Source organism: Grus americana, chromosome 3 (genome assembly GCF_028858705.1).
Source record: "Grus americana isolate bGruAme1 chromosome 3, bGruAme1.mat, whole genome shotgun sequence".
Classification (NCBI taxonomy): domain Eukaryota; kingdom Metazoa; phylum Chordata; class Aves; order Gruiformes; family Gruidae; genus Grus; species Grus americana.
Window position 1 is genome coordinate 85,431,128 of NC_072854.1, and position 17,369 is coordinate 85,448,496.

Below are 17,369 nucleotides of genomic sequence, written 5' to 3' on the forward strand. Positions count from 1 at the left end.
AAAGTACTCTTATAGGTCTTTTCTAAGTGCTTGCAGGAATATGACTTAACTGTGGTAGATCTAACCATTTTGCTTCTCCCCACAAACAAGCAATTGCAAAGTTCCAGTTTTTATGGGACATAATCCTGGACAGATGGCTGGGTATAATACATGTGTTTATGCATAGACATACAGATAGAGATTTATATATGAGCACATAGACATATATGTGTAATTTTTAACCGGAGATATCTGCTCTTGATTTGATCATTTTCATATGGATGCTTTTGTGGTTAATAACAGTACTATAAGCTCTTATTATATGCATTTTCATGATTATCCACACAACTCTTAGACAAAAATACTCCCATGTTTCCTAGCAATCAATAGTTTTTAGTTCAAGCTGAGATTCGTTCACTATGTATACACAAACTCCTAGCACATTAAAGGAAACCTGCTCCTCTCAACATGAAGGTTTGAAGAGTTCGGATTTCATCCAGGACAGAGAACTGACAGGAAAGTAGGTTAAATGAACTAAAATGACAGTTGTGCTGTTCTAGTGGTTTTTTTAGTCATGTGTAGCAAAAATTACTGCGCTTGTATTTGAGGCAGAAAATCTGCAAAGGGAAAAAAAAATGAATGCTCCTATGCTTTTTCCCCTGCAGTTGATAAAGTTAACATCTCAATACAAAAGTTGTACCAGTGACTGCTACGTACTACTTACTGTATATATATTCTAACACAACCTTGAAAAGTATGATATCCATTCCAGTAAAAAACCCTCATTTTGGTAAATAATGTCTCCTGCTATACGAATAACCATAGTCAGTCTAATTTGAAATCCATAGGACGCAAGTTAATAAATGTTGTAATAAATGTCTACAGCCACAATTCAGTATCAGTTGCAGAGTGCAGCGACAATTTTCTTTTTGTCCTGCTGCCATGGCAGTTCTTATCTTCATGTACTGGCCTATACACTAAGCTCATATTTACTATGAAAACAGGCTAAAAGCCAGATCTGAAATGCAGAAATTCTGCAATAAAAATATTGCCATCTTCAGATATTTGACTATTTGTAGGAAATTAAGTATTCTGTTCACTTAAATTACAGAACAAAAACATCTCTAAGTCTACTCCAACGTGAGAGAACCATCAAAAATTTCTGTAATTAAAGTATTCGAAGGATAGTCAATGTCTCCTCCAGACCAGATGACAGTGAATTCCCCATAGCACTTGGTTAAAATCGTTTTCCATTTGAGTATCCCCTTACATAAGGTAGACTGGAAACTTTAAATAGTATGAAATTCACTTTGACTCTTACCAGAAAAGACACTGGGGATCTTGGAAAGAAAACTTTTGACTGTACGAATAGGAATCCCATTTTTCTCATCTTGCATGCGGGCTATGACGTCTTCCATCTGAACACATAGGAAAAAAAAAATAAAAGAAAGAAAGAATAAAGAAATCCAGAATTATTTCCTAAAATTCTCCAAGAAATCCTAGATCAATCTCTCAGAATGACAGGTCCACCACTCTTACTATTTCATTTTTAACTTATAATTTATATTCTATATCTTTAATGAATGGGCTAAAAAACTGCAAGTAATTTATTTGTGGACAACAGTAAAAAACTCTATATGCTCAAAGTATCTTGAGAAAGAAATACCAACACAGCACAAAGACATTTAAAGTAGTTAAAAGTTGTTAAAAGAAGCAGTTATAAACCAGTGCTGGATATAGAACTTCATGTTTTGATTGTATTACTGGTATTGTACCACATATAAAAACAAAATAGACTCATACAGGCTTCTAGGGGACTGACACAGTTCTCAAAAAGGCTCTTCAAACCAAAAATAGAGCTTTTAAGTTCAAAGCAAAAATTCCTTCTTTTCTTTTGAGAGGAGGAAAAAAAAATACAACATGATGCAATTTTGCATCTCTGGAGACAGCAGAGCCAGAAACATAAGAGATTTTGTAGGTAATGGAGTGGGTATAAAAATAAAAAATCATTTTGCTGTATTTTTTTTTTAATATTTTACATTAGCTCATTTTTTCCAACTCAATTTTTTAGGCTAATTTAGCCCATACATTTTATAAATTATGCCCAACCCAAAGATTCACTTTCACGTGAACTGTAAACAGCAAGCCCTTTTACTGGAAAACACAAAAAATATTTAGATAGAGTCATTTGCTGACAATGCCAGTGTTTATTCTTGCACATTTTGTAATTGAAGTTTACACATTACATAACTTCTATCTTTCTTTCTTGGGATATCTAACCCCTCAAAATATCCAACAATACTGTGATAAAATTAATTACAACTATCCTTCCTTTTTCCTTAAATCACTAACATACTCCATATGAAAAACTCTGTGTGACAGAGCATTGTATGTTATTTTATTAGTCAAATCTTAAAAAAAAATTTCTCTATCTCACCTCTGGCTCCCCAAGAAGTTCCCACAGAATTCATTAAAAGTTTGTGACAGGGTTGTGTTGAGAAAAGAGACTAACCAACAAAATTCTGTTATACCTCTTTTTTCCACAGAAGTCAGATGATCCAAATCAGCAAACAGCAAATCAGCATTAGCTGCATCTGTGCATTAATTGGCCCAATGGGGCAGTTGTATAGAGTCAGGAGAAGGAAAGCAGCTGGGGTCACCAGTGGAGTACACAGGGACAACAAAAATCCATATCAAATATGAAAACAAAATTGATTACTTTGCTCATGAAAAACCTGTTTATACAGAGAGTGTCTGGAGATTCACATGCTCCAGGTACTTATGGATCATACATGAACAACTCAAGGAATACAAATCCAGTGGCATAGTCCAAAGCAGAAAGTACATACAAGAAGTAGATACTGTTAGCAAGATGTGGAAGACAGAGTCTATTGCTCAGAATTAAGGAATGTACAAATGTAACAGAAGAAAAGAACCATTTTCATTGTAATGACTTTCATCTGACATGGAATTTAATTATTTAAATAGAAAAAGCTATTAATAATGTTCTGAAGAAATTGTCAAGCAAGCAAACTGTTGTCTATGAAATGGAATCTGTCCCTACATTTATTATCCGTAAAATAAGTGAAGGCTTATTTCAACTCCTTCTAAATTCAGTTGGTAAACTGTCTTATTGAGGCCTTAAATAAATAAGATGCTCAAATTCAAGTGAATATCTTTGCTTTAAACAATAAAGTACATTATAACCATAGGTGCGTGGTCTTCTATGGAAATGAACTGAAGTAAATTTGATGATAAATTCCATACATGCAGCGTAAGCTTATAAGAATATTGCTAGAACTCCAGAGTGAATAACAATGTATGTTACACTGGTACAAAGTTTAGAAGACAATTCATACATAAGGCAACATGATAAAGGTATATTTGCCTTATAATAAGGATTACTACAAATGTAGGACACAAGCTTGGAACATAATATTATAGGTAGTGATATGCAGTTCCCTCTTTTTCAGGAATGCGCAAGAGTGCAAAGGTTTAATGCCTAGCATTCCTAGTGCTGTCAGTAATCAGTCTTTTGAGGGTATGTGGAATAAATTGTTCACTGACATTCACATATGCTTTCCTAAACTTGCTTCGTGGACAAGATTTAATCTAAACTGTATAAAACCTAACTCTGATAGGGACTGTAGCTCTGGGGGAGTTCTTTGATTTTGATTAGCAAAGTGAGCTCTAGGATGCCTGCACTGCAAAATTACACCTTCCCCTGCCCGTCTAGCTCAGATTATTGTTCTGTGTTAGGAGCGAACACCCTCTGTCAAAAGGCAGCTCACACTCCAGACAGCATCATTGTGAACTGCCTGGTTAATTCAGTGTACAAAGATTACTACATAAATGAGTTGGAATGTTCTGAAACAAGATACAACACAACAGCAGACTCCTAATTAGTTACAGTTGACCTGGGATTCTGTATGTTATCTGTTAGACTACAAAATTCTTATTTGTCTTGTCCCTTTTTGTGCAGAAATCTAAAAGGTCACTTGTATTTTGTGGTCATCCTAAATCTTAAACATGAGAACTCAGAAAAATGAAGGACAAATTAAAAAAAAAACAAACAAAACTTCAATTAAAGATTCAAAGCCATCTAATCCAACATACACAGGTGCACAGCTTAACTTTCAATACGCATACTCCCTATTTCTATTTTAGCTGCTTTAAATTCAGCAAATGTATAATCTCTTCCATTGAAAAACATCTCATTTAATTATATTTGGGAAGCAGCACTCAAGGCACTTCTTTGTCATTCATCAACAATGACCTAAGACAATGAAAAGGGCAGAATAGTTTAATTAGAATGATGAAAGAAAATCTTCTTCTAATTTTGCTCAAGAAGCCTAATCTGGGAAACACAAGCTGCTGCCTGATATAATAATTTTCCTTCCTGATGTATCATTGTTTGCTTCTGAGTCACCTGACCCAATGCTTAATCCTGAAATTTAAGCTCCTTCACTTCACCTCAGAATTGGCTTTCACAGTTCTGTTCTTATGTGCTTGCCTGGCTAAACCTGAGTGGCTCCGATCATGCAATGGGATCTTTTTTAGCCTAAACCTTCTCAATGAAAACAAATCCACAAACAACAACTGCCTCCTGATCACTCTGCAAATGAAGCTCAATGTGCTTGAGAAAAGGAAGTTGTATAAGCACATCTTTTAGCTTTTCAGTCATCATTATACACAATTAACAGGGAAAATGTAGCTAGAAGGAAATTCAAGGTACCACAAGGATTCTAAATAAATGTATACTTCAAAAAAATGTGCCATTTGTTTACCAGTGAGGCAATTCTAACCCTGACAAAAACTCACTAACCTTCTGATGCATAGGCAACTCAGACCAAACTTACAATATTAATATTTAAAACATCACACGTCTTCTTGTGAAGATAATTAGCAGTCTTCATCTTGACATGTAAGGACTCTGTGAAATCTATTTCAAAGACTAACTCTATGAAAACAGTGACAATGCATCTTGTATGAAGCAACAAGAAAGAAGATACTAATATCCTGTAACAGGAAGGCTACAGGATACAGGAGCCACTGTCTAATAATGACCACTGGCTGCTCCAAACGCACTGGGAGGTAGGCATGGAGACACGCATGACTTACCCAGGGGCAGAACCCACCGAGAACTAACAAGCCCACAGAGCCAGTAGCATCTGACCATGGGGAAGAGAGATTAAAAGTTATTAAATGTGAAGTGAGGTGATGGTTCTCAGTCGTGTGTATTGCTAAAAGTCCATTGAAGGATTAAGCTTATTAGGCTTCTCTTCTTTGATGCAATCACAAGAGGTTTCTGCCATATGAGGTACAATTCACCCTTTCTATCTTTAATCATCAGTCACTACCCAAAGATATCTGTCTTTCTCCGTTATTCACAGTGGAAGTCTTGACAACAAACCAGAACTAGTATCCATATCTATTTACAGCTAGGTGAAATAAATACTACTCCTAGGAGCACAATTTTTATGGTTCCTTAGATTTCAGTGCCTTGTGGTTTTGGAAGACCCTGATATTTAAATTTCTAAATCTAAATATAAATGTCATTGCTAATCATCCACACATCTTGCAATAATTGTCCCCTTGCACCAGAATTCAGTATCACTGCTTCTTAAGAAGCTTCTTTAATTAATTCAAAGACAACAAAAGCCAAAAGATCAAAAAGTTTATCAGTGCAGGGCAAGAGATTTTTCTTCACTTAAAAACAGGCCTAAATCAATTCCACATAAAGATGGTCACTAGACACAAGAATTCCAAGACTAGAAAAAGAAAACAGTGGTCTGGAACTAAGCTTCAAGAGATATGTGGTAAAAGCTTGAAGCCTTGACCTACTTACACATTTACAGATATCCCAATTTGATTTCTGTTACTTAAACATATTTCAGTGCCAGGGAATTAAAAGTATACCCAGGAACACTAGAATGAAACTAAGCATAATTTTGTACTCAGTTATTGTACATCAGAACAGGTTATTGCTCTTATGTTGAGTGTACTGGGGTCCGCTCACACTACAGCTTTGTTAATTTTGCTAAAATCTTTCTTCTTCGTTTTACCCAAATGCAGGGGTGGAATAACTACAAACCTCATCCAAAGTTGTTAACAAAGTACAACAAGTTATAATATGTAATAATTTCTTACACTACGCAACAAGTTTCCCTAGACATTTTTTCCCCTCCCTACTTAAACACGTTACAGAGTCCAGGGTCATCAGCGCAGCTGGCCAGCAGGTTGCAGGAGGCTTTTCTTAGCCAGCCCCCCCCACACCCCGTGCACAGATGTACATGAAGGTACACGGGCTGAACAAAACCAGCAGGGTAGGAGAAAGCTGCAAGGTTCCTTACAAGGTAATGGCCATTTTTTTCTGTTTTCCAACATACGCTAACTATACAGAATAGATAGATAGATTCTCATCTTGTTGTATTATACTGATATCGAATTACCTGTAATTGCTCTTGCTTTCATCAGTACTCCTCTGTTGAAACTCCACTGTACTACATATGCTCCGTCTCACACACTGCCAATTATACTACAAATTTTCTGTTGAGATCTCCATCAGCTAAAAAGCCCGCAATTGTAGGATGTAGAAAATTTGTAAGAAAGTGTTTTGCTGTGGTTCACTGAGGCAAAAAAATCTTTATATTTACATGAATGGCTCAACTATCCCATCAGAGTTACACTTTAGGAGCTTCAGACTCTCTGTCTTGCTATGTGAGCGGCTCTTTACGTGGACTACACATGCCAACAGTCACTGCAATATCCTTCTTTAATTGAACCATCACAGTGCCACCTGAGAGCTGCCCAGCTCAGTGAATCAGGGGGCTTTGTTCAGTTAGTCAAGCTGCATTACAGAGAAGAAAAGAGCACAAAATACAGGAACTACAAATCCCAGGAGGCTGCACTGACAAGCACAGATATGGGCAAACTGATTGCCAGATAAAATATTTCAGTGTTGCTCACTAAATTAAAGCAAATCATCTCAGGTCAGGAGTACTGACAACTCTTTTTCTAAATCATGTAGAAATGAGATGGTTTGACACCTCTGTGTCAAATATTTTAGCATTTTCCTTTGCATGTAGAATTGGGTTATTTCAACTGTTCATTCCCATTTTGGATGAAAATAAAGTATAAAAGATTCACAAGTCCAGAAAAGTACATTTAAATTTTTGACTAAAGTACAATCCTGAAAGATGGCTTAAAACATGCATTAACCAAACTGTTAATAACAGTCATGCATGAACTATCTGAGCTTGCTGAAAAACAAGCAGTCAGGAGTTCCTCTAAGTCTAATATTGCTTCTCTGGTCTACCAATACAGGGAACTACCTGAAGTATTCTCTGATAAACATTAAATTAGAGAATAACTTACTCAATGAAAAGAATACAAAAATGACTGGTCTCATCCTTTTCAGAACCTCTATTTGCTGAAGTAATTATTTGACACCATAAAATCCAATGACAAATCAACACAGAAGTTTCCAATCATATTAAATGGATGCAATAGAGATAGTTTGAAAAGCCTAATTTACTACACATACCTATGACACTGACACCTGTGAAGTCACTGGTGTGAGGAAATAGTTCATACTCTGTCCTCAAACAGAATACTTATGGAGAGCCAAAGTTGTTCTGGCTTTGCATGTAGCACAAAACTCTGTATTGAAGCATTATCGGTCATCACTCTTATGTCTGCATTTGTAATTATCAACTTGTGAATTTCTAATTAAGATTCAAATTTATTTGCCCTATTTATCTGTACTGTGTCAGATACAGCAAATAGGTAATGTTCCAAATTGGTTGTAAAACAAGGGTGGTACTGTATATACTAGCAGCCTGTGCTTACATTAAACAAGTGCAGGGCAAGCTTTTGTCATTTCTTAAGAATAATTTAGGTTATTTTGAATTTTTTGAAAATCGATGCCAGTTCTGTGCAATTATTATTGAGATCTGAGTTTTTTCTAATTAGATGAACAGTCCCACTGGGCTTGTCCCTGCTATCAACACTGCATGTTCACCACTGAACTTGCATCAATATGACAGACTCTGCACACTTTGCTGATTTAGAGCTGTGCTTTTGGAATAATAATTTTAAGCATGTTCTTATGTTACTTATGCATCTAAAAATGCTTAATTAACAAAACCAGCATTTCATTTAAAAAGCATTGGTAGTTTATTACAAATCATACAAGTAGTTCTTTCGCTTTTCATTCCTGTGCCTTGCCCATTTTGAGCAGTATATCAATACCCATAGCAGCAGAGAGTCCTAGGGACAATGAATGAACATGCACTTACAGAGACACAGCTAGGCTACTATAAAAGAAGCAGCATCCACCTTACAGTAGTGCTGAGCTATCTAATAATAAACTTGATGAAAATCCCTTATTAGATATGTTCTCTCAAAGGGGAAAAAAGCACGATCTTCATGTAAAGTTTACTGAAATCGCATAGAATACGCAAAATCCTTTAAGTTATTGGCAGTTCAGATATTGATAACTACTGCATAGCAAAGAATTTTCTGCAGAGTTACTTTACAATGTTTAATTTGGAAGAGAGAGTATCTGAGGAAGAAATACAATTTCAGAATTAAAAATGCTGAAAAAAAGGTAAAATAAATGATCTGCTGAAACAGACCTGTTGACCTCTTTTTAATACTTTTTGGAAGAAGGATAACTTAAAAGCATACTTTGAACTACTGTGATTAACCTGTAATCCTGTGGCCTGTTTGGAAGCTACAACTGTCAGTGATCCCTAGATAAAGGATGGATAAAGGTTAATCCCCATCACATAAAACTGGACAACATTGAACGGAAAATCTTGAAGATATCATGTAATACATTCTGTAGATAGTGATTTATGCCAATAAGTTATTCTCTTTTCTCCCAGGGACTGCTAATGTTGAGCTAGTGGTTTGATGTACCAACATGTCACACAATATGACTTTTTTCTCTGCCTCATACACTGAGTAAACTGGAGATCTCTCAGTAACCTTCCATTTCCACCATCACTCTACAGTTCCATCTGATTTATTTCTTACTGTGCTTTCTTTGGATAAGTTGAACGGAAAATATTTAATTTATACTGCATTTCACAAAAACAAACAAACCATGCTTCTTTATTCTAATTCACAAAAATTATTCACAAGTTTGCTTCTGACATTAAATTTTTTGAAGAATTCAGCATGTCAGAACTATGTCAACAAACCCATAGCACAGCATGGGCTATTACTTCCATTTTTTTCAATTAGATTAATTTTTGTCTCACCCAAGATTCCTCCATCTAAATATATAGCACATACATCCAGTTCACTGTATGTATATTAATGCTATACGTCTGGACAGTGAACAGCAGACTGAAGTAGTTTCTAAAAGTTACTCAACTGGTATTACAGAAAAAAACATATAACTTTGGGGGAATATATCATGCCAATTCAGCTTTGGAATCAAGGAAAGGTTGCAGAACATGCTATGGTAACTATACAAAAAAATTGGGTGCATGGCAATTCTAGCTCCCTAGCCTTCATGAAAATGCAATTTCAAACAACAAAAAACCTTATCAAGTAAGGACAAAGGTTGTATTTTTAAAATTAAGTATTTGAAAAATAATTCAACTATTCTTTAAAATTGTTTCATACTATTAATACTCTCTAATTTACTTTTACTCTGGCCTTTCCAAGCCAAGAACCATTTTCTATATTTAGGAAATGTCACAATCAGACACAGAAAATTTAAAAATCTATGCACTCATGCAAAAGTTACCACTTTAAATGAATGGTTTTCATGTTTAAATTCCAGATAGATAAAGAAAAACATTTCAGTTTATTTATCTGGTTTTCTTGTAATTTAGAAATTGTAAATGGAATTAATTAGAAACACAACTTTCTCAAACCTTGAACACCAATGTTGCACAACCAAACCAGAGAAAGCTTATCCAAAGGAGGTAAAAAATGCATCCAGATGGTGAAATTGCAAAACCACTTAAATCAATAATAATTTTAGAAACTGTATCTCTGCTTTCAGTAAAATCATTATTTACATCACAGGTGCAAAATATTGGTTAGAATGACAGAGTAAAAGGATGCATCACCATGGGTACTTGAGAAGGAAACAAGCTTGATGAAGGAGGTCTTGGTGAAAGAGTATTTATATTAATAGAGGGATTTCTGTAAGAATACTTCATTCAGAATAAGTTAGATATTTTTTAAAGCAACTAAACCAATAAATAATATTTATTAATTTGTCAGACCATGACTTGACCTTCTAAACTGTGATACCAGAGATAGAAATACTGTTTCTTAGGCAAAATACATATTTTTAAAATATGTTTTTTCAGAGCCAAGTGTTTCCTGAGTTGTACTGGTTGTTTGTGATATGACGGTTCTGACATTAAAAAAGGGGTCTCCTGTATATTTCAGAAACAGACAAGCTCAACACAAAACCTGACGTCTGAGATGTCATAGTGACTTTTTGAGACAATATTACAAAAATGTTCAAAAGGGTTGGATTTTTTTCCAGAGAGGAACAAAAGCAAAATTTCAAAATTCAACAGAAAAAAAAAAAAAAAAACAAAAACCAGATTCTGGTACCCTGGTCAGAATACAGGCTGAGATTTTAAAGAAGAAAACACAAGCACATTTTTCTGTAGGAGGTTAAAAACAAGGACTAAGTTAGCTTATACGTAATTAACTCAGACACAAAAAGTGAAAGGTAGCTAATGGTGCATTTTGCCTTCACAGAACACACTCATGAAAATATTAGCTATAAGATATAGCAGAGTCATGATATATTCATCTACCTAATAAAAGTGACATTCCTCAGGAGAATACTTACATTTACTCCAAAATATTGACATTTAATTCTAAAGTCCACAAAAACAGATATTTTCTAAATTGGTACAGCTTTCTTACGTCATCTGTTACTAATGGTTTTAAATCTAAATTTATCTGGTTAGAATCTCTTTTCCTTGCTTGTCAGATGATACCAAACATTACAAAGCCACATCACAGCAGCAGATCATTTGAGAAGCAGCTATTGTCGAGTAAGGAGGAGTCCTTTTAAAAAAAAAAAAAAAAAAAAAAAAAGAAGTGATATCATTATCCTTCAAATGCTGAAGAGGGAAGAATTAATTACAAGAAATGTTTAAAATTACATTGACAGAAATAACCTTTCAGGGTAAACAGTGTTATGAAAACAGAATATGAATTTAGAAAATGAGCCTGCATATATTTCAAGGTTCTCGAACCTGCTCTGGACAATAACTTAATGAAGAAGCTGACCAAAGCACAGGATTACTTCTCCATTCACAATGAAACTGTGAGGAACACTTATATCATAGAATCATAGAATAGTTTGAGTTGGAAGGGATCTTTAAAGGTCATCTAGTCCAACCCATCTGCAATGCACAGGGACATCTTCAACTAGACCAGGTTGCTCAGGGCCCCATCCAACCTGACCTTGAATGTTTCCAGGGATGGGGCATCTACCACCTCTCTGGGCAACCTGTTCCAGTGCCTCACCAACATGTGCAAAAGATAAAGCCTAAGTAGTTTGGCGAGTTCTGCATTGCTTTCTGCCCTGTGGCAGGGGAAGATTGAAGGAGGCAAGCTGGTCTTCTGTTAATATTTCAGCATCTAGGGAACTGAGATACTGTATAAAACCTAAATTTCTAGCTCTCTTGGTCCTTTAAATTGCTCTGAGCCGTTAAAATCCATTAAATCCAGAAATACAACTGCTACCAGCAAAACAGATTTTTACCAGTAACTTCTAAATTATGCTCTTGTAAAAAAGTTATTCTTAATAATTGTATTACAGTATGGTAAGCTTTCAGTATCAATTAAATTTGGCATTTTAAAAAAATGGGCTGCTGATGTAATACGGTAATGTAGCACTGTATGACAGATGGATTGGTTTCACAGTAGTCTGTTCACCCTCTGTTACACAACTTATTTGAAAACAAATATTTTATTTTACCTAATCTGAATAGATAGAAACTAGGCAGTCGTGGATATTCTGGCTGTCTTGGTTCTATTTCACCCATTTCACTTTAAGAACAGAAAAGAAAGGAAAACAAATTAAATACTGAAGTACTGGTCTGCCAAATGAACAATACAGAAAAAGAAGAGATAATGTCCACAGAAAATACAATCATGGTACAGTCTATATGCAAAAAACATATCAAGAAGAGTACTGAAATAAATGAAACATAGCATTTAAACCATTTTCCATAAAAATTTAGCTACCAGCATTCCAATAACACCAATATGATTTCCCTCCTCATTAAAAATCTTATCGTCATCTCCTTTAAGCCAGTAGACATTCCAGGCCTGTTCATCTTTTTACTACTTTTGAGAGCATCACAGACACACTAGTAGTTTTCATGCTAAAAAGCAAACCTACCTAAGAGCTCTTAGGTAGAGGTCTAGCTAGTAGCAATTTGGGAACTGTACTGCAAACTATAGGTTTATGTAAGACAAACAAAGCATACAAGTATTAGCCTGCCCTTCAGTGACAAAATGAGTTATTTCTCCATGTCAAGCAACATTTTTTCATCTCTTAATAACTATACAAATTAGTCAAGCTTCTCATCAGAACATGACAAAATTTTAGAAAAACAGGTCATAGGTGTTCTTACTCAGCAAGGGGTAATAAAAAAAAGTTCTACACGCATTTTTTGAAAAAAAATTGGGGGCATCCAATGAGTTTTAGAGTTTTGAAATGTATTTGAATTTGAATGGGAAAAAAATCCCAAAATGTGAGTATTTGCTATGAAATAAAATCATGAAAACAAATATTTCAGGTCAAACAACTTCATTTGAAAAAAAGGTATTTCTGTCATCTATTACTGAAGAGTATAATTAAATAAAAGAGTAATTAAAACAGCTTTTGCAAAGAATGCCAAAACTGCCACCATTTGATTCATAATTTCTCAACATTTACAGAATTATTCCAGTATAGGATTGTACCTATATCAGCCTGATTCTAAGATGAATTTAAAATCCTATTTTCTTAAGAGAGAATAAATGTTTTTATGGTATTCACAAAATTCTGGCATTCTCCTAAAAATTACAAAAATCATAGCAAAAGTTACTTTATTAACAGAATGTAGCCCATTGCTTCCTTTAGCAGTTATCTGGAAGAAGAGAGTTAGTTAGAATTTTGATAAGGGTTTTTGATTCTACACAATGAATAGCCAAAACAGAAATGAAAGTTCCTTGTTTAAAAATGAAAGCTAAGTTAGGCATAGTCTTTTATCAAAGCAGGCTTTCCCAGGAGCTTTCTTAAAAGGAATCTCTGATAAGGTACAGTAGTGCCAGTCCATCAAACTCCATTAGAGCATCTAATTCCATCATACGTAGTTACCTCATGCACAAACACACACACAGACTGACTTCTTGGCTTCATCTCTTAAAACTAAAGTTACCTGATTTCTAGAAGCCCTGCCCTTCTCCATTAATTGATGGACTCATTTTTTTCTCTCTCCCACTTTACACTGCTGTATTTTCACAAGGAGCCTCTCCCACGTGTTGGTACAGGAGCAATTGCAATAAAGCCTTATTCATCAAAGCACTTAAACAGTTGGTAAACTTTAAGGCTGAAATTTTCTAAGAAAATGGAAGTAACTAAATACCTAACTCACATTAAAAACCAGTGGACATATCAAAAGACAGCAGGTAACAGTGAAGAGTGTGTACATTCCAGTGCTTTGTGGAATAGGAGCCCATTCCGATGTGACATTTCCTAGTTTATATTTTGGCTAGTTGCAGTACAATCAGCAAAAGTAGAATATGTTTTGTGATAATTCCTTTCAATTGTATGTAGCAATTACATCAGCTCTAGCACTCCACTGGACTTGGTCGGAAGGAATTTATGAAATTAAAACCTATCTCCTTCTGTCTTATTTAATTTTGGTCTGTTTTTAAAAACATGAATTTTTCTTATGATTCATGTTATATTTTTACAGAAAATCCAACTATACTTTCATTTCCTTTAGGATAAAGAAAGTAATTTCATTAAAAAAGGCTATTTTGCCATCAAAACACTAGTTTTTGAACTCTGATGATTTAGACACTTTAAAGCAAACCAGGTCTGAATGTTCTGTACTTGCCCGATGTAGCCATAGTTTGACATTTACTATATCTACATTTTATTTTCCTTTGCAGTCATATTCTTTTTGATTAGAAATATTCTGTGTATTGTCAAATCATGTTTGTGCCGCAAAAGAAAGTAGAGCAGCAGTCATTAACAGATTTGAAATATGTGAACTCTGAAAATTGTGAATGATGGCTACAAAACCATTTGTTTAGTCTATCTGATACACAATTAGGAAAGGAAATATTCCATTATAGACCAGTTTTGGTATTCACATACTATTATATGTATACAATGAGATGACTATAATATTTAAATCAGACACACTGTAATTTAGAACCAAAAACTGAAAATAGATTTAATTAAAAATAATTAAAAAAAAAATCAGGATTGAAGCCCACCAAATCATTTGTGCAATTATTTTTTACTCTGGAAAAATTTAGGCAAAACACTGCATGAAATAATTAAGTGAGAAATGCTATTTTTCAGTCAAATTTTATTTTGCCAGAAGGACAGACTCATTCTAGGTATTAGTTATGGTGAGTAGAATATATGACACAATCCAAGTCTGTATGTCATACACGACTTTCTAAGAGTTGGAGGAGTCAGAATCTCTATATTAGATCCAGTTGGATCAAACTGGTAGCTTGAATGTGGGTCTTAGAAACCTGGGATCACAAGTTTCATAGAAAGAGAGAAGCTTGATTGTAATACAGTCATTTCTCACTCAAAAAATCCCAACTCTTTTTTAGGAGCATTTTTTCCAACAGCAGTTTATCTGTTTTACCACTTTAAAGGATGGAAAGTAACAGGGTTTAACAAACAAATCACTACTTCAGATAGTCCTGTATCTGTGCTAGACAACATTTGGAAGGTCCCATTTCAGACTCCAAATATATTAGAGAAGAATAATTGCTAGAAGAAATGAGACGTTTACTGGAAAAAACATATGTTCCTATATAGAGGGATTACCCTACAAGAGAGATCTACACTAATAAATTAAAAATCAAAAGCAAATTTGCCTCTTCAACAAATACCATTTGGTAAACTACCCTTAAGGCCCATTGCAATGAACTGTAAATTATTTCCCTTTTGTGGGAAATTTGTTTTAACCCTTCCTGTACAACTGCCCAGTGTCTGCCCAAAAGAATGTGCTTCACTACTGTTTACCAGTCCTGCTTAGCACTAAATCATAGGTATGGGGGTGGGCAGGTTTGGGACTACATGCTGGTTTCTAATTATTTTAAAGCTGGTCAAATATGTTATATCAATAGCTTTGCTTAACTTTTTTTTTTTTTTTAATATATCATACATTCCTACAGTACTTTAACTCTGACATTCATTCCAAAGCAACAGTCCATTCTCCATACCCAAGTAGCTGTGGACCTGTCTTGATGATGCTAATGAGTGTATCATCAGGGTTCATGAAGCACTGCGCTTTTTGGAGCAGTAGGAACAGGTCTTCTGCACAGACAGCATATTTGAAATTTTCCACGCAGAACAGTTCATGCTGAATTCTGCTCTCTACATACCATCAATTTTGTGCAATCTTTCCACATGGAACCAAATTGTGGCCCTACTTTTGCAGAATAGATCTTTATCCCAGTATTTTTATACAGTACAGATACACATATATACACACATGTACACACAGATGCATTTAAGTGTGATTTTTATTCTATATTATAAAAAAAAATCTTGTAAAATTTGATGCAAAAGGGCTTGCTTGGGGGTGTTGAAATATTGTTTTTAGACTTCTTATCAAACCATCTGCTTAACATTCTAGATTCTAAGTTATATCTATGAATTCATTCAGTAATCACTTGCACTGTACTTTCCAAACAAAATACGTGCAAGAAATGCCCAGACACAGAAGGCTCATTAGAAATAAATAGGAGATCAATTTGCACCTTGCCGCAAAAGGGAGGCAGTGATGGTTTGCTTTATTTCCTTTTTTTTCGCTATGCCAGTTAGGTTTACTATTCTGTCAAAGCATCCCCACTGTGTGCTCTAAAGCCTCTGAAGGAGTTGTAACATCCAACTGGAAAGTGTGAATCAGAATTTGTTCAACAGCATACATAGTGAAATGAGTTACTACTACCAAGGAACTAGCAAGAATGACAGTTTTTAATCTCAGAATCTAGCCTTTATTCTAGGGATCAAGTCATTCCAATGACTAAATATTCCATATCATAAAACTATAATTGCTAACCAAGAGCTTAAAAGCAGCACATTGCATGTCCTTTGGCAGCCCTCAGAGCCACCGACATTAAAAAGTTAAAAAAAGGTAAACCATGTGCCAACAGATAAAAGAACACATGATTATTCCATAGTTTGTTACTACTGAATATTGTTATCCTCAAATCAATAATCCTGGAAGATTACTGCACCAAAACACCTTGCTCATATCCCCAGCAAGTTATTCTTCATACTGGTAAAACAGAGCAATACTGTTAAACACTAGCCAATAAAACACTAACGAGTTAGATTCTAGTCAACACAAAAGTGAACATCCTGAGTCATATAACACATAAAGGAATCCCTGCCTTGAAAAGCCATCACTTTTCGCAGGTACAGTCAGGTAAATACTTCAACTGGCAAGAGAAATTAATATTCAGTATTTAACAGCAGTGAGATTTACTGCTTTACTGAACAGCTGTAATGCATACGGGCAGGCACTTTCACATAGAAGGAGCGAGGGAAATAAAAGCAATAGCGAAATAGCTTAAGTAGGTTCAATAAGTACATGGACAATAAATATGCCCGAGTAGGGATGCAGGCAAACTTAAAAAGGACATGGAGATCACTTAAGCAGACAGAAGAATAGTTAACTTTTGCAGATGAACTGTGAATAGAAGGGAACAGATAGGGAAATGAGAATATAATGTTAGAAATCACATTTGAAAAAAGCTACAGACCTTCCTTGAATTTATTTTTCCTTAAAAGCTCATCAGATCACAGAATAAATTCTGAAAAACACTGACATTTCTCAAGAATTCTGACATTTTCATTCAATACCATATTACTTTAAAAATAATTTCAAAGATTTCACATGCATTATTGACATTAAAATAAAAATTAAGTGTATTTAAATTTATATGATTTATGTAATTTCTTCATACATTAAAACTACTGTTCTTTGTCGTTTGAGATTATATTTCCTGATGGCATACTTTTAATATAACATTTTAAAATGTAATTATATTGAAAAATGGAATCTCTGTAGTTAAAAAATCTTTCCATCTTTTCCTGTTATTTGTCTGGAGTTTGATATAATTTTTTCACCTCAAAGCTTCTA

General features: G+C 34.6%; 1 protein-coding gene across 7 annotated transcripts in view; it reads right to left on the reverse strand.

The window, feature by feature from the left end:
• The window catches only part of RGS7 (regulator of G protein signaling 7), a 252,466-nt gene that overhangs the window by 137,894 nt on the left and 97,203 nt on the right, over positions 1-17,369 (reverse strand). For 6 of the 7 annotated variants that reach the window (XM_054822269.1, XM_054822271.1, XM_054822274.1 and 3 more), the window contains exon 3: positions 1,301-1,397. The exons of the other annotated variant lie outside the window; for it this stretch is intronic. In XM_054822269.1, coding sequence (XP_054678244.1) covers positions 1,301-1,397 — 97 coding nt within the window. The remainder of the gene's footprint in view (positions 1-1,300; positions 1,398-17,369) is intronic. 7 annotated transcript variants of the gene reach the window in all.